General features: G+C 39.6%; 1 protein-coding gene across 5 annotated transcripts in view; it reads left to right on the top strand.

Annotated features, from left to right (window-relative positions):
- The first annotated feature begins 2,527 nt into the window (after nucleotides 1–2,527).
- Nucleotides 2,528–19,224, top strand: part of LOC109070388 (protocadherin-10-like) — a 17,082-nt gene continuing 385 nt past the window's right edge. Inside the window, exons 1-6 of one of the 5 annotated variants that reach the window (XM_042716792.1) lie at nucleotides 2,528–5,503; nucleotides 6,363–6,421; nucleotides 7,269–7,375; nucleotides 16,379–16,536; nucleotides 18,626–18,675; nucleotides 18,793–19,224. The exon at nucleotides 18,793–19,224 is cut by the window's right edge and continues 385 nt beyond it. In XM_042716792.1, coding sequence (XP_042572726.1) covers nucleotides 3,014–5,503; nucleotides 6,363–6,421; nucleotides 7,269–7,375; nucleotides 16,379–16,536; nucleotides 18,626–18,675; nucleotides 18,793–18,838 — 2,910 coding nt within the window. In that variant the 5' untranslated portion in view covers nucleotides 2,528–3,013 and the 3' untranslated portion in view covers nucleotides 18,839–19,224. Of the gene's footprint in view, nucleotides 5,504–6,362; nucleotides 6,422–7,268; nucleotides 7,376–16,378; nucleotides 16,974–18,625 lie in introns of those variants that run through there. The other 4 variants (XM_042716791.1, XM_042716793.1, XM_042716790.1 and 1 more) reach the window with 4 other exon arrangements.

The raw sequence follows: 19,224 nt of genomic DNA, 5'->3' as shown, positions 1-19,224 counted from the left end.
GTAGTGTGAGGGTTCGTTTGTGAAAAAAAAAAAAAAAAAAAAAAAGGATAGCAAATATTGGCAAATAATGACTGTTGTCCAGGGTGATGTATAAATGATTGCTCTTCAGGGAAACCATGTTTTCCTATTGTTCGGTTTTTCTGTGGTCCCTAAAAGTAAGCTAATAAAACAATTCCAGCACAGATCAATATTTCAAGTCCATTTATTAATTTATTTGATAAGTAGCCATACTAGGTGGTATAATATTTATAGTCAGTAGGGCATACACCCCAACAATAAATAAATAAATAACATAAAAAATAATCGTTTAGGGTGACTGTTCACCCAGTCAGGGTTTATTTAATGACCATCCGGCTGTTTATTATTCATTACATATTTTCTGCGAATTACAGTCCTAGCTGAATTACTTTTGAAAGAAATATCTCATTATTCCCATCAGTGAGTTCCTGTATCTGTGTCTCTCTTAAAACTGTAGCTAATCATCTCCACGCCGCTACAGTTACAGTGTTAATCATAAATGCTTATTTTACAGCTCCTCGAAATTACTTTCGCATTATAGCTTCTTAATTATACACATCTCCTTATAGCCCAGATAATCATCTCCAGCAGCATGACGAGGGGAATATCAGAAGATTTAAAAGACCGCTTGGAGGCGCTGTTGTTTGCTGAAAGTCATCTGATGTCGAGAAACTGATGCCTGTGTGTTTTCTAATGTGAGGCCAATCGTGAATTATAAAGGGCAACAAACAAACTCTGTCATGTTACCAGTTTTAGGAAAATAGAAGATTTTTGGAATATTACAATCTCTTTTGAAAGCTTCCTCTCAAAATCACTGAGCGAAAAGCGCTGTCGGTTGTTTAGAACTGTCAGCGAATTAGACCATAACTCAAATTAGCAGCCTACAATATTATAATATGCATTATTCATGAAATTCGCCCTTGAGGTGACAATTAAAACACATAATAATAGGCTATCCGTCTTGTCTCTCAAATCTCTTCTCACACAGACCGGTAGGTCGCTGCGCTTCCGCTAGAGGGCGTATAGTGCACACAGAAGAGACGTACAGCGCGAGAGCTTTCAACTCATTGCGACACGAAGAGAACTTGGTAACCGTGTGACAAGAGCTTAACACAGCACCCACACATTACCGTGTTAATAACGGAGGAAAGGAAAGGAGAGCATTCCGAGATGAGGGTTTGTCTCTTGATATCAAACATCAGTTTAGCCTGTCGCAGGTATACAGCAGTCTTGAGAAAGAGATAAAACGGAAGGAAAGACGGAGAGAGATATATCTTGTTACTGATATGAGGCTCGCTGGTAAACAATCGGATGACAAAATCTCATTAGAAGCAAACGGACCGGCGCGGAAGCCACACTGTAAAAATGTAAATTTTCGTTCGTTTAAAACCCTGCCTTCTTTGCAGGAAAAGAAGTGATTATGGGATGACATGTATTTTGCTATTAAATTGTGTAGTTAATGTCAGGATACCCACCAATTTGAGCTATTAAAATCTGTTTGCTACTGCAAGATGTACTGATGATGATAACCCTAGTGGTATAATGGAAGGCCACGTCACTCAAAGATGGCTTGTAACCAATAATAACAAAGACAAAGCGCAGCAGTGTTACAGTAACACTAAACACTATCAGGGTGACATGCCATTACACTAACTATATAACAAAATATTAAAGGTAGCCTATCTTATAAAAATGTTATTTGGTCAACAGTTATTATAATGAGATTCATACTTTATACTAGAAAACATTTTATTAAAAAAATATTTTACAGTGTGTGTCTGTCTGTGTGTGTATACACGTTTATGTAAATATAATCCATACCCTATACCACCTAAAATATTTTTACGATATTTTATTGTAATAAAACATGCAGCCTATTTTACCTACTTTATAAGGTGATATCCAGTTAACAAGGTTTTACTGAAGCATTTGTATCTTTTCCCACACTGAAATTACTAGATTATTAAAAAGGGGTTTTTGTTTTTTATGTATTTTTTTTTATTTTTTTTTTGTATTCTTCTTAATACAAGAGATGTTTGTATTTGTTATTGTGAATTGTATAATAAGTATTAGTGTTTGTTTGCTTCAGATTCAAAACATTCAAATGTCATCATTAAGAAATTACTTTTTAAATAAGTATCACATTCAACATATTGCTAACTATAGTCATATATTATATACACACACGCAGTCGCATTTCTTATAATGAAAAATGATTTGGAGAGGACTAGAAACTGACAGATAAAAACAGCTGTAGAAGAATTTCTGTCCACTGTGAATCGCGTTCTCCAGTGCTAATATTTACACTGAATGCGACTGTTTGACTTTATAAGACATGCAAATCAATTCTCATTCTCCGTTTAAAGAGAGCTGGAGTGGGGATGTGAGGGCGCATCGAGGAGGGAGGGAGCGTCTGATTGACGTTCACTGAGTCGAATCGGGTGACGCAGCGCTGGCATTGCGGGCCGTCCATTGGCTGCTGGTGGCAAGAGCTCTGCGCAAAACAACGCACTGATGCTCACTCTCCTTGCAGAACTCGGGAAGAGGGGACCTACGGATTTCTAAGCATCCCGCAGATATTATGGACTATTAGATAACTACATGTAGAAAAGTGTTATTTGTCTACTATAGCTCGCGTTCAGGATTTTAATTTAAATTGATTTACCCACTCACTAAGCAAAAGAGTTTTGGAAAGATTTTGCTTCTCAGTAATAAGGATCGGGACATCTGTACGTTCTGCAATGTCTTGCTGTGACGCACGGACTACTAAATTCTGCTCTCCTTGAGACAGCATTATATCAAATGGCTATAGATCTTGCGCATATGGCGACATGGTTTCCGGCTGACACGGGAGCTTTCTTGTTCTTTTGGGAAGTTGCACAGCGCATATGTTTTCTTGGACCAAAGCGATGGGTAATTCCTAAACTGTGACTGGAGAAGAAACGGTGTCAAGACAGAGCGAGGGAATAAAGAGGAGTGCACTTGTTGTTTGGAGATGATTTTGATATTTCTCTTTTTCTCTATCTTGGATGGAGGGTTATCGCAGCTGCACTTCTCGGTACCGGAGGAGCAGGAGCGCGGGACGGTTGTGGGAAATATCGCCGAAGATCTGGGGCTGGACATCACCAAACTTTCCGCGCGCCGTTTCCAGACCGTGCCTAGCTCGCGCACGCCGTACCTGGAGGTCAACTTGGAGAACGGAGCTCTGGTGGTGAACGAGCGCATCGACAGAGAGGAGATATGTCGTCAGACCGTCCCGTGCCTCCTGCACCTCGAAGTGTTTTTGGAGAACCCGCTCGAGCTGTTCCGCGTCGAGATCGAGGTCATGGATATTAACGACAATCCGCCGAGTTTCCCAGAAACGGACATCACCGTGGAGATCACCGAGAGCGCCACACCGGGCACCCGCTTCCCGGTGGAGAACGCCTTCGACCCTGACGTGGGGACTAATGCCTTGAGCACATACGCCATCACCACTAACAACTACTTTTATTTGGACGTACAGACGCAAGGCGACGGCAACCGCTTCGCGGAGCTCGTGCTGGATAAGCCCCTGGACCGAGAGCAGCAGGCGGTGCACAGGTACGTGCTCACCGCCGTGGACGGAGGGCAGCCGCAGAAGACCGGCACCGCACTGCTAGTGGTTAAAGTGCTGGACTCCAACGACAACGCGCCCACGTTCGATCAATCCGTTTACTCTGTGAGCTTGCGCGAGAACTCCCCAGTTGGCACGCTCGTTATTCAGCTCAACGCCACTGATATGGACGAGGACCAGAACGGAGAGATTGTTTACTCTCTAAGTAGTCACAATCCGCCGCGCATTCGGGATCTGTTTAACATCGACTCGCGCACCGGGAGGATTGAAGTGACCGGTGAGGTGGATTACGAGGAGAGCAGCACGCATCAGATCTACGTGCAGGCTAAAGACATGGGACCGAACGCCGTGCCCGCGCACTGCAAAGTTCTGGTCAAACTCATCGACGTGAACGACAACACGCCGGAGATTAGTTTCAGCACGGTCACGGAGTCGGTAAGTGAGCAGGCTGCCCCGGGCACAGTGATCGCTCTGCTGAGCGTCACGGACCGTGACTCCGGCGAGAACGGACAGATGACCTGCGAGCTGCACGGTGAGGTTCCGTTCAAACTCAAGTCGTCTTTCAAAAACTATTACACGATCGTCACGGACGGTCCGCTGGACCGTGAGAAAGCGGAGTCTTACACGCTCACGGTGGTCGCCAAAGACAAGGGGGTGCCGTCTCTCTCCACAAGCAAGTCCATCAAAGTGCACGTCTCGGACGAAAACGACAACGCGCCGAGATTCATGCAGTCAGTTTACGACGTGTACGTGACGGAGAATAACGTCCCGGGCGCTTACATTTACGCGGTGAGTGCCGTGGATCCTGATGTTGGACAGAACGCCTATGTCACTTACTCCATATTGGAGTGCGAAATACAGGGTATGTCAATCTTAACCTACGTGTCAATCAACTCTGAGAACGGCTACTTGTACGCGCTGCGCTCTTTTGATTACGAGCAAATAAAAGAGTTCAGTTTTATGGTGCACGCCAAAGACTCCGGCGCGCCCGAGTTAACAGCCAACGCCACCGTTAATGTCATTATAGTGGACCAGAACGACAACGCCCCCTCTATAATCGCGCCTCTGGGCAAAAACGGCACCGCGAGGGAACATCTGCCCCGTTCAGCCGAGCCGGGATACCTGGTGACCCGTATTGTGGCCACGGATGCGGATGACGGTGAGAACGCGCGCCTGTCGTACAGCATCCTACGAGGAAACGAGCTCGGGATGTTCCGGATGGACTGGAGAACCGGTGAGCTACGTACCGCGCGCCGGGTATCCAGCAAACGGGACCCGCCGCACCCGTACGACCTGTTGATCGAGGTGCGCGACCACGGGCAGCCGCCACTCTCGTCCTCTGCGAGCATCAACGTAGTGCTGGTGGACAGCATAGTGGAGGGCCGGAGCGGCGATCGGGGGTCAGTCAAGTCCAAAGAGGGCTCGCTGGACCTCACGCTCATCCTCATCATCGCGCTCGGCTCCGTGTCCTTCATCTTCCTCCTCGCAATGATCGTGCTGGCGGTGCGCTGTCAGAAGGAAAAGAAACTGAACATATACACGTGCATGGCCGGAGACTCGTGCTGTCAGTGCTGCAGTCGCCAAGCGCGCGGGCGCAAGAAGAAGCTCAGTAAATCGGACATCATGCTCGTCCAGAGCACTAACGTGGCCAGTACCGCACAGGTGCCTGTGGAGGAGTCAGGCAGCTTCGGCTCGCACCACCAGAACCAGAACTACTGCTACCAGGTGTGCCTGACTCCGGAGTCTGCCAAAACCGACTTGATGTTCCTTAAACCGTGCAGCCCATCCCGAAGCACAGACACAGAGCACAACCCGTGCGGGGCTATCGTTACCGGATACGCGGATCAGCAACCAGATATCATCTCAAACGGGAGCATTTTATCCAGCGAGGTGAAAACACATTTTATTACCTATCCGGGTGTGTGTGTGTGTGTGTGTGTGTGTGTATATATATATATATATATAATTTATTGCTATATTGAGAGTGTTAAAATCGAAAATCTCAAAACTGAGTAGAAATGACAGAAATTCTTGTGAGAAGTTCAGTGGATGAAAACATCTTTCTGTACATAGCCTATATGCACCTTAAGAGGCTATTCAGTGGTGATCCTTCAGCTTCCTGTGTCTGTAATGTCAGATTGTAATCATCTGCTTGCTTATGACTCACATAGTGCTTTTAAAGGTAGCTTGGGGCTGTAGTGCTATTTCCAGGTGCTTTAATTACACTAAAGCACTTCAGGGTCAGTTACATAGAAGGATGTAACCACATATGCAAGATTGGATGGAAACCAAATGTAAACATTTCAGAATCAATCAATGAAAATCCTATATCGATTGACCAATAATAGGAATATATGGGGGATGGGAATGTTGATGGTGGTTACAAGCTGGTATAACATTTCTGCTCTGATACTCTGATACTGTCATCTTAAGTAAGCCCCACATCCGACAAGGTCTACCTTACTATCCCCTGGCACTCTCTGAAAGGGTGTAGCCCTGGAGTCAAGTCTGAGGAGGGAGGGGGGGAGTGTATTGGACGAGGGTTTAAGTATGCCAAGCACACAGTCGCTGGGTATCAGTGGAACAAAGGCGGTTCTATGGTTGAGGTGCTCTAGTGCATGGACAGAGCAGAACAGAGGCCTGACCAGTGTTTTAATGACAAATGCAGAATATCAAATAAACTTGCTCATCATCATCATCATCATCATCATTCTTATTACTATTTATTATTGTTGTTGCTGTCTTTTAGACCAAGCACCAGAGAACTGAGCTCAGCTACCTGGTGGATAGGCCCCGTCGTGTTAACAGGTGAGATTACTGATTAAATACAATGTACACACACATGCTGCATTTTCATGTTTTATGGAGAATTTCCATAGAAATAATGATTTTTATACTGTAGAGACTTTGTATTATATCTTAAACCTAACCCTCACAGAAAACGTTCTGCCTTCTTACATTAAATAATAATAATAATAATAATAATAATAATAATAATAATAATAATAATAGCTTTTATTATATACATTTTTCCTTTACATTTTTTTTTCTTTTTACAAATGATTTACTTTATGTTTTAAGTATTTTTACAAATGGAGATTTTGGGAGATTGTATAGCTCACTTCTGGGTACAGACTGGTTAAGTGGGTACACACACATTTACTTACAGTATGGGAACATTCCATAGACTTTAATTTTTTATTACACAGTATTTTTAAATACCATAACCTATGGCCCAAACCAAGAAACCTTTCTGTATTTCAAAAAAAAAAAAAAGTTTATTTTTACATACCATTTTTTTTTTTAACAAATGAGGACGTTCCTATAGGAAGCATTTGTCAGATTTAGCTCACTACAAAATAGTCCCCAAAATGGTTAAACAGAATAAACTCCACATTGAGACAAAGAAAGAGACGTATAAATGATGTGGCGCCTAGCCAAAATGACAAAATCTGACTCAGCAGTGCATTTGTCATCGTAACATTTGATACTACATGGCATGAGTCTGATACAGTATTTGATATTGAACTTAATCAGCAGTCGTAACTATGCCAAAAGTGTTAAATAACCAAAACAATCAATACTTGTAATGGGAAAGAGCCGTACAAAGCTCCAATTACCAAATGACTACTAAACCATAAAATTTCCCTTATAGTTCAGCGTTTCAAGAGGCAGATATCGTCAGCTCTAAAGACAGTGGACATGGAGATAGCGAGCAGGGAGACAGCGACCATGACGCCACCAACCGGGGCCACACAGCAGGTGAGTTGATTACGAGTTTCTCACCTACTGTCGACCTCGCGCTAGACTTGAAAGAATCATAGAGGAGTGAATGCTGAGGAGAAATAGGCAGCGATAGACATTGGGAAATTGTTCGCATCTTGGCTTTGAAGCAACGCGACAAGCCTTCAACCGATTCCAGCAGTGGATCAATATAGGGACTGCGTGGAAATTATACATCTGTCAACAGAGCTAAACGGATTTCAGTCAATGCCGCGAAGGAGTCTGGCTTGTCTGAGGGACAGGCTTTCTGAAGCATTTAATGAGTATTTGAAAGCTTCCACGGTAACGAATCCACAGCTGCCCACCAGCCCACCTACACCCCCCAAACACAATTATTTTTCCATTCATATTAAATGCCAATAACGTTTGAGTCAAGCACGACAAAATGGCAATCGTTCGTTGGAGACAAATTTGATTTGATTTTGTTTATTCTTTATTTATTTATATTCAATTTGATGAGCTTTTTTGACTTTCAAGTTCTATATTTCATTGCTGCTCGTTTATTGATCAAGTTGGAGCTTTGACTGGATAAGGCTTTGACCTTTCTCTCCAAAGAATCATGACATTCAGCCTTCGGTTTGGCAAACAGTTAGATGATGGGTTGCCAGATATTACGTAAACACAATAGAATACAAATTCTTGAAAAGGCAGTGGTGGGGGTTGGGTTGGAGATCGCAGAAGGAGAAAAGGCGAAAGGCAGAGGGATTGAGATTTTGTGAAAACTTATTAGAGCATCAGAGAGGTAAAATGAGAGGATGTGTGTGTGTCCTTTCCTTCCCTGCTCTCCTCTGGGTGTGTGTTGGCAAGCTCACAGTTTCTGCACTCCCATTTCAGCGCCTGTCTCCGCATAGCCAATTATCACAGCAAGGTTAAGATGAAGGCCTGGGACACTGACAGGGGTAGACCACTGCATTAACAACCACTTACATACACACATACACTCGCTATCTCCTTCACACATCCCTGCCTCACCTCCTTTTGTTCTTACAGCATCAATTTGGAGATATCAGACTAAATTAAGAGAATCCCAGCCAAAGGATAGAAGATAAAGACATGGAAACGTTTTAACCCTCATGCTGTGTAATGCCCTCTATGCACTCTACTGCTTTTATAGAGATCCCAGTGATGAACATATATACAAATAATAGGTAACATTTTACAAAAAGACTCCATTTGTTAGCATTAACTAACTTGGTTTATTCTGACCTTTCAAAACACATGAAAATTAGAATAAAAGGTGTATGTACTGATGTAAGTAATGTGACATTTTAATGAAACATTTTAAAATAGTTGAAAAAAGATTTATAAGAAAAGCCTGATATTTTAAAGTAATGTATATCTGTCGAGCTATTTAAATGGCCCTGGGGTCTCTCAGATGAACATGAGCGTCAAGCTAGAAGAGCTGGGGTCAGAGAAAGGCCATTTTCCATGATTTAGACTGTTACATCTGCATTTGTTTGCAAAGAGACAGAGGCGTGACAAATTGCACAATTAGATTAACACGAGTGAGCGATAGATTGATGATTATCTATAAATGAGGGATGTGTGGTGATGACGTTAATCAAATCACTCCTGTCGCTGTAATTTAATGCTATCAGATCCCAATCAGGCAACTCCATTTGCTCTGCATGCACACACACACACACACACACACACACACACACACAGTTTATAGCTATAGTGAAAGCTAATGTTGAGGGAATAACTTAGAAACTGTAACTACAAGCTATTCATAATTTTAAGCAGTTCAACTATAGTCAAGCTAAAAGTAGTCAGTTACACTACAAGCTATTAACAAAAGGTAAAAAATGTATATCAGATGATTTAATTTATTTAGCAATTTATTCAATAAAGATCTCAAAGTACAATTAAAATACAAAACAGCATACATTATTGTCTCATACAGTCAAAAATATAGTCATAAACAATACCATTTAACATGTTTTGCTACACAAAATAGAAAATACCATGCAACAACTCAAATAAATCAGCGGATATTTTAAATGATTAATTTATCCATCTAAACAGCTGTTTATTTTTTGGATTATTGCTTCAGCTCACTCAGTATTAAGTTCTGTGTTCAATGTGGTGACAAAAGCACTCATGTAGTGTTTTTTTAAACTACACCTTCTACCGAAAAGATACATAATTAAAGAATTTCACATGACTGAAAAATAGTACAGTTAGTAGAGTCACTCCCCAAGACTGACGAAAGCAGCGACAATGTAGGTGATTTCAGTGGCTAGAAGCTGATTTTGAATGAAACCCCATCCTGATTGTTCTTCAAAAGAAATTTACCAACGTTTTCTCCCAACCCTATAGCAAAAACTCTCGTCCTCAGCATGTGAGCTCAGGTCTTTGGTCAGCCCGACGACAGGTGTTCTGAAGGGAAATTCTGCTCATCAGGGCTTTGGCAGTGTTTTTTCCTTTTCGTTCTGATACTTTTGCACACCATTGATAAAAGATGTGATGAGTTCTCCAGAAGAGAAAATGCAAGAGAAGCGGAAAGAGATGAAAATAACACGCACACAGTGGGATGCGGAACACTTCCTGATGGAGAACAGCTTAGTTAGTCAGTGTGTTTGTACTCAACACAGCATCTCTTTTTCTCTAGATATCTGCAGCCCCAGAGTCCAACATCTAGTCAGATCATTAATGTTTTCAATAAAGCTCCCAGCCGCACTGAGGATATTTAATATCTGCAGTAATCGAATACAGGTCTGCAATTATAGGATTTCATGGGCAATTATGTAGATATTTTTCTTTCTTTCTTTCTTTATTGGCCATGAAGTGCAGGTGTTAATCTATAGCATACAACCTGGTTGTAAAGGATGTATTGTATTGCAGAAAAATGGAATGAACCGTGCAAATGCAGTTTGCTGAACCAAATCGCTGTTAGATTTTAAACGCAATTATTCTGACAGTTCAAATTTCTCTTGACAGCTAAAAAAATCATAAAATCCTTGAGGTGCACCACTTGTAATGCATAATGGATGCTGCATTGTCATGTTCTTTATATCCAAAGAGCACTAATGATGAACTATTAGCCCAAATTTCAGCATTCAACTCAGATTGAACCATTTAATGACTGCATTCAAACTTTGTTTTCTTGATAATTTCAACCTTAATCCTCTTTCGAATAGGACTTGTTTTCCTTGAGGATGGTCATTTTGTGTTTCGCAGACATTCTTTGTGATTTAAATCCCGTCCAAATTGAAAAAATTGTCTGTTTTTCTTCCACAACCATTTCTGGTAACTCAGGGTCCTCTGAGAAATCTAATCCAGTTTGTATAGAAGCATCTGCGATTGTGGTATATTACTTTTTCACATTGTTTCTCTTCATTTCTTACTTTTAGTAATGATTTAGATTCACAATTATATCATAAATATGCTTCTAATGGGTTGTAAATGCGAGTAAAAGCTACAGAGATCTCAATCCTGTCCAAATCAAGGGTGTTTTGGCTAAATAATTGCAACAGTATTTAAAACCTAAAAATCCCTTCCAATTTGTTGCTTCAGTGTGCCAGCATTTGCATATACAGTATATCATCCATTACCCTGCAATCTCCACCAAATTTGGATTCTATTCTGCTAACCAGGATTCAAAACCTACATCAGGATATTATTCTACCACTAAATTATGCTAAATTCATAAAACACTATTATTTTGCTGTCACTAGCATTTCCTTCAGAACATGCCAATCCGGTAGTTTTCTTTTTCACAAAGCCTACAAAAGCAGACCTATCAGGTCCTACATGTTCTACATGAGTCTCTGCATGTGACTGTGATATCGATGTGAACGCCATGCTGTGAGCTTCTGTCTGCTCGCTCGGTGGGGATATTTAGAGACCGCTGTTCTAATTACATTGAGTTTGATTGTATGCAGTCAGGTTTATCTTTGTTCTTAATATTGATGATGTCACAAAGGCCTTGGATCCCTGCTTTAAAGAGATTTACGCCTCTGTGTACATCCGCATATCTCTGTCCATATATATCACCCTGATATAATGGTGAAATAACAAAGTGGACAGGTTGTGGAAGTGATCTATGGATTTCACAACACATCTGAGCAGAGATGTGAGCTAAATGTGGGTTCAGATGTTGCATCTGTAAGATTAGAAGTACTGAGGTGCGCCAAGGAAAGAAGAATCACATAAGAAATCTCTTTAACTTTGCTTATCCCTGACAGCAATGATACAGAGAGCAAATGGAGACTTTTGCTTAAGCTTCTCAGATCTCTCCTGAGAAAAAAATACGATAGTAATCTCACATATGCCTCATCTAGAGTTTCATAAAAGATCTCAGCAATGTCAAAAACTGTACTAAGACACCAAAGTCGGCGATAAAAAAAAACAGAGATTTGAAGATGAACTGAAGCATCTTCATTTTATAGTTCTATGTTAACACCATCTTAAGAAATCTGAGGCAAATTTGATAAATGTTTTGATACTTAAAAAAGAGCAACTTATAAGCAATGAAAGAGTAGGGTTGGTGTATCATGTCCTACTTTTAGTGTACGTTTATGCCTGGAGAGTAAATAACTTGATATGCACAATCCGGAAGGCCTCATCACCAATTATCTTGCATTTTCTGTGCTGTCCAGTAAATGAAAGCGCCGTTGCAAACAACCTGATTACTCTATGCACAACATAACCAGACACTTTGATCACTAAATAATACTTCATCGTCTATTGAAGTCCCCTATAGCAATACTAATAAGCACCATAGTGTGGGTCAGAGTAGCACTTTATGCATATATCTGCAGGTCCCAAAGCCATGCTAATAACATGTTTCCTGGTCACCTATGCAAATCATTACAGCAGTTCTGCACTGATAAATCATTATTCCCTTGTGTGCTCATTTAGGCATCAATACACACACGCAAACACTCATAGTATGGTCAGATTTGTCCTTTGATCTCACTCAGAAGAGCTTCTGCCATGAGAAATTAGAGATTAGAGATTGGCCTGACATGCATCCACCCTCTCCCTCTCCGCCTCTGTCGGCCTTTGTCTTTACCTTTGTATCCAATTTCCCATATCAACCTACAGACTCTTTCATCCTCACCTTTTTTTTTAATTCCCTTCAAATTTCCTCTTTTAAATTGGTCTTCCTCATTGTACCTGTTTAAATCTGACCTTGGTGCATCACTGTATCAGCTCCTACTCCTTCACTCTTATATGAGTCGTTCCTTTTATGGTACTCTGTAACTTAAAACAAAGAGAATATATTTGTGTTTTTATAATGAATTTAAGAAGACATACATTCTGGTCAGGCCTAGGCACTTTTATCAATTATAACTTGATTATTTATTACACAGCAGGATCAATAGTCAGACCTATCAGTGAGGGACTGAGACTTTAAATCATCTTTTAAAATTATTTACATTATCAAAATGATTTCTGTATTTTAATAAAACAAGATAGAAGAGTTTAAACTGGAATAAGCTGATTAAATGCCACAGAATTAATCAAATTCACTGCTAATACTTAGAGATGCTTGTTCTGTTGCTTGCCTACCAAAATTATGTCAGTTTCTGGAAGATAATATTATTAATGACCAGGCTCTTTGTAATGGACTTTATAAACAATTGCTTTCACATTTAGCCTCAATGGCCACCAGAACTTCCAGTGTAGTACAGCATATGGAAATTATAAGAAAAATGGTAACACTTTATTTTAAGGTGTCCTTGCTACAGTGTAATTATACATTTAAGTACTGAGTAAAATTAATTAACTACATGTACTTACTATGGTTAGGGTTAGGATTAGGCTTTGACTTAGGGTTACTTGCATGTAATTATGCATAATTTATTGTTATTATTAGAGTAAGTACATTAAACGTGTAACAAAGACACCTTAAAATAAAGTGTTACAAAAAAATAAATAAAAATATTCACAAAATATTGAGGAAATGCCATATCACAGGATGTAGCAACATTGATACAATCCAGGTAAAGCTAAAGCTGCTGGATCTCATAATTAAAATGTTGTTTCAATACATAAAATATCACATTTCAAAAGTCATTTAGCGTATGTCGATAAAAAAAAAAAAAAACCTAGCAGGATAGAAAGGGATATTGTGTACACAGGCTAAACTACAAAATAATTGACAAGTGATTACCAGTTAAAACTATTTTCCTATTATTCATTATAGTGCAGAGCACCTAATGACATAGTAATACCTTATTTAATTGTGATATTATGATAAAAGAGCTAATATGATTTATATCATTAATAAAAAATTAGGAGTTTAATATTTCATGTAATATATTAAGACAGGGCTTGCAGGTGCTGAATAATAGATCATACCATACCATATTATGCTGCTCACCTCGACTGTGATTTTGCAGAGTATGCTCCTGGATCATGTTTTGTTGGTCCTGGAACTATAGTTCTGTCAAATAAACATAGTCCAAACCCCATCCAAATTCAGGTTTATGCTTGATGCATCTGCACAAGCAAAAAGGTGTGTACACCAACAGCGATATCAAGGGGTGCTTGAAATTTTGTGTGCAGCAAACCAAACTTGAGGGCAGGCTGGCAGAGCAGACAGACCTGTGTTGGACTTTGTGTCAGGCAAAGAACAACTTCAAATAATTTTAAAAGTGAACTGTTTCTGACTGCACTGTGAAATTGGCTGTTACAGTTTGTCTGTTCACTTATTCTCATTATAAAGAGCATTTATATACATAGTTTACTAAATAAAAACAATACTCTTTAGCAGAAAATTGTGCAATGCAGTGCACATGAGTTATTAATGCTGTGACGTGCACATGCATCTGTGATGGTTAATGGCAGGTCGAATGCGTCAGCATAAACTAGGCTTAACTCTGATCCCTACTCCTACCCTTTCTCCTAGTCCAAATTTCCAAATCCCTAACCTTTGTTTTGAAGCTTAGCACATATTTTACTAGCGCTGCTCCTATTCGGTTGATTGGTACCCACAGTTAAGATACCTAAACATTAACTACCCAAAGGGAAATGATACAATGTTGTTAGCCCAGGAACATGAGGTGGACTCAAACCAGCATCTCGTGCACACTACTCAATGTGTCAAAACCAACCCGACCTTGTGGGAAAAAAATATTTTACAAGGTGGCAATTTTGATGCGAACTGTACGAAAAATGTAAGATTTTTAGAAAAAAGACAGCATCCAGTCCTCTCTTAAACATTAGCCACCAATTTGCCAAAATGTAAATACAAATTGCTGTATAAGATTTTTTTTTTTTTTTTTAAGTAAGCCCATACATAATTGTAACTGGGACATAAGCAAAACGTACAAATGAGAGTGTATGAATTCATGCAAAATAAGCCACAAATTCACCAAAACATAAGTAGTTACGAATTGCTGTACAAAAACGTAAAAGTTAGCATGAAGATCCACCCCTAAACATTATACAGTATTATACAGTACAAATTCATATTTAAACATAAATAGTTAGGAATTGTTGTATAAAATTATACTTTACTGAGACATAAGTCAATTGTGTGAAAATGTATGAATGGGATTGTACCAATTCATATGAATTAGCCACAAATGTAAATAGTTATGAATTGCCATGAGATTGTGATGTCGAGCACATAACCACTAAGCCTTAAATGCTATTTCTTTATTAATGTGGTCATCTTCTCCATCCAAATTCTGAATTGGTCTTCCAGCTCCCTGTATCACTGAACCTCATGCTGGGGTTGAATCCAGAGGCCTTTATTAGAGTTCAGTGTGACGCCACGCTGCTCTCTGCCCCTCTCTTTCATTTATTTCCCTTTCAAGCTCCCCTCTCGTTCTCTTCCTCTGAAACCGGCTAATTATCATGCTCTGTGTAGTCATTAGTCAGAAAGCAAGAGCGTGTATGTGTGAGCCTGTGTGTTTGGAGGACGGTTTCTCCCAGTGTTGTTAGTTTTGGTTGCGTTGCCTAGTGTTTGTATGAAGGACTTGAGAGACCGGCGGATGAGACACGGTAAAATTAACAGCATAAAAAGAGCATGAAAACATCACAGCAGATTCATTTAATATTGGTTGGTGGGAGGGACAGGGAGAGGCAGAGAGGGAGAAACAAAGGGCTGGAGAGTTCACTGCTTTGTGTATATAACTATCCGTCTTTCAGTGGGCCGCCTTCCAGTCAATTACCATGCTTTGCTGAAGCCTGACAATGACTGCAGTTGATTATAAAATGGGTAAAAAGCTCGCAATCTGTCTGGTTAAATAATCATCTCTATTCAAATATGAATAATTTCAGACTCCGCGCTCTGGATAATTCATAGTAATTTTGCCTTTGTGTTACTGTTGACATCGGATTGTTACACAGAAGAGCAGCAGATAAAGGGGAAAGCAGATCTCGGTGCAAGGAAGGGTGTAGCCTCCATAAAACTTTTTTTTTTTGCTAAATAGATATTGGAACGTGGACAGAGGGACATTGACGCTCCCACGCACATGCTAATTTAATTCATTTTAGACCATTATGCATGGACTTTTTTGCTTTTATATCAATGATATTCTGAAACATTACAAAAAACAGAATTTTTGTGAGCGGTGTTTATCATAAGATCATAATCATAATCGCCTGTCTAGATATGGCTCAAATCTCTGTTTAAATGTAAATCTGTGGGATTTTTTTATTTTATTTAGTTTTTTCACCATTTTACAGTCCAGTAGCCAAAAATTGTGCTTCTAATTGCTTAGAAAAGTACTAATTTCAATAATAAAGAAAAATAATCCTAAAATCCCTAAGCTTTGTTCATTTAATATATCCTTTCCTTTCTATCTACAGAACAAATAAAGTCATACAGGTTTGGACTGATGCTTACATGAGTAAATGATGACATAAATTTCATTACATTTACTAGAAATCATGCTTTTTATTTTGTACTATACTACACGATTTCATTTCATTTTGAACTAGACTTTTAAGTATAGTAAATATAGTAACACCATTATCTTTGACTAACATTTCCTCTCATCTTTCCTCTGTCTTTCACAGGAGCTGATCTTTTTTCCAACTGCACTGAAGAGTGCAAGGCTCTGGGTCACTCCGACCGTTGCTGGATGCCCTCCTTCATGCCTGGCGACAATCGTCAGGGCGCCGATTACCGTAGCAACCTGCACGTCCCGGGAATGGACGCGGTGCCGGACACTGAGGTACAGGAGAGCGTGGTTCCGGGCGATGCGTGCAATCGGGCCGATGATAGATCATTCTCCACGTTCGGCAAAGACAAGTCACACCACGGCACGCTCACACGCCACGAGCTACACACACTCTTACCAAGCGCCCGAGCGCCTTACAAACCCAACTATCTGTGTGAGTACTCACTCAAAATGTACGATTTCTGAACCCCCCAGATCTGATCCACTGCCGTCATCTCTTTTCCAAATCTAACCCATGGCTCTGTTTGTACAGAACTATTTATATTTCTAAAAACAATATATATGTAATCCCATTTCTCAAAAGACCCTTTCTTGACCTATTCTCTCACTTTCCAATTTGTTTTCCCCTTTTCTTCAAAAGCAAAATGACAAAAAAAACTAAAACAATAAATGTATATGGACATATCAATAAAGGACTTTTTTGAGTGAAAGTGTGGAGTTGTGTCCAACGTTTTGTCCTCTCCCTGCCCTCTAAATTCTCCTCAAAGCATCTGAAGACACTGGTGAAAAACCATCCTATTACCATCCTATTACAAATTTGGCTGATGAATGCTGAATTTGCAACTAATTTGTCATCCAAACCTACATAACACATTCTTTGTGCTGTGACTTTTCCTTAAGCTGAAATCTATCTTCATCATAATCATGTAAGACTGTCTATACAACATGCCTATATCTCATCACATGGTTCTGCATCTCAAATAATAACAATCTGGCACATTTTCCACCATCATGTAGCACGTTTATGCCATAATAAACAAAAATGCAAGTCATGTCATATAGAATGGCAGTAGTTATTTTCCAGTTTTCAATTACACCTTATAAAATCCCACATTATCTACCTGTTTTTCATCCATGTCTGTTCTAATCACCATATGTCATGTCATATAGAATGGCAGTAGTTATTTTCCAGTTTTCAAGCCTCTGATTATAGCATGCAAACTGTGGTAGTGTATGCTCACAGCCGCTGACACATCCAGCACTTTGTTACTGTATGTGTTTAAATGCAGTATTATTACTACTGCACTAAAGCGAGGACAAGTATACACTGTGTGATCTTCTGTGGGCGGAGACTAAGTGTGCATGTGCATGTGTTTGTATTCTTCCAGACATACGATACGATACGATACATGTGGATATGACAAACCTTATATCCACAAACCCTGCCTCTAGGCTATTTGCATAACTGCATTTTTTTTTATACAATTGTGAATTTTTGGTTACACTCTCACAAGAAAATGCAATACATTTATCAGCAAACCACAAAAATGTCACTCTGGATTTTTTTTTATTTTTATTTTTTAACAGTGTTTTTTTAAGGGTTCTGTAAAAACTTGCAGACTTTGCTCACTAAGGGTATATACCTTCCTCAATTCTATTTTGTTTTTTTTTGTTTTTGGTATATTTTCCCCTACCTTGTTACACCCATAGTGTTCCCAGTCAAAAATAACCAGCCTTTTAATAACTTCTTATAAATCTCTTGTTATGCTATATTATTTCCAAATACTGTATTCAGTCTTCTTCATTAACTTGTTTCAATTAAATTAATTATTCTGAGCTTGTGCATCTCAGTCTTTGAGTGAACACTGCCAAAATTAACCACAAATAATTATTTTTTCTTTCTAAAACAACATAAGCTCAGATCAATGAGGCTTGGGATCAGTCAGTTCCAAAAATAAATACAAAACCAGCAGTGAAAAACAAAGAAAACAAGTTGACAAAAAAACAAAACAAAAAAAGATTCCAAGATTCGGTGAATATATAGCATATAAAAAGATTTATACGAGATTTTTAAAAGCCTGGTCAATTTTGACTGGTAACACCAAATTAGGTAAAGAATTTTCAGCACAGCACAATTGATATAAATGCATTTTATGTGCTATATTTATACAGTTCTCACTCAATTTTTTTTTTTTAATGTAATTATCTGAACTATGAGTGATGTTTTTGTGGTGCATGGATAAATGCAGCTACAGCGATGCTTTTCTTTGTGAGATCGGACTCAGTTTGGGAAAATAAATGTTTGCACTGGTAAGAATTTGATTTTAATGATTCATGTGTTCTCCTGTTCTTTGCCCTATAGCACGCAAAAGGATTTCCTAGCACCTTCCGCGTGGACATTCCTGAAAAAGCGTGAGTTTGCACAGTAACGCAACCGGCCAAAAGCATCAAGGTTTCTTTTTTTAAATTTCCCTTCGTTTCTTTTTTTTTTTTATTGAACTCAATCACGGATGATCTGGTCGTTCCCAGCTCTGTTGGACGTCTGAAACAGATTAAATCGGATGCGATCCGATGACGTAAGGACCCTGAGAATTCTCAGCAGGACTGAGAAACCTCGCCAAATCTCCTCTGAAAAACTGGATGAGAAGAGGGAAGAACAGAGGGAGAGAGCTCAAAAAGAGGATTAGGAGTGATGGAGAGACAAAAGGAGAAAAATGGATGATCAATGGACACGGTTGTTTCCTCCCTCTCTCCGCTCTATGATCAATGTGTCTCTGTTTACAGTCCACTGTAAACTATACCAACTATCTGAGCCCTTTACCCCTTTCGACACGCACTGACACACACACAAACAAACACACACGCATACACACTGTACAAACGTACTGTACAAAGAGCAGCCCAAACTATGTGCATTATAAACTCAACTATCCGTTTTAGACTTGACTGTTTTCTATAGTC

This window comes from Cyprinus carpio, chromosome B1, assembly GCF_018340385.1.
Source record: "Cyprinus carpio isolate SPL01 chromosome B1, ASM1834038v1, whole genome shotgun sequence".
Classification (NCBI taxonomy): domain Eukaryota; kingdom Metazoa; phylum Chordata; class Actinopteri; order Cypriniformes; family Cyprinidae; genus Cyprinus; species Cyprinus carpio.
Note: the sequence above shows the minus strand (reverse complement) of the source record. Positions and strands in the feature narration are given on the sequence as shown.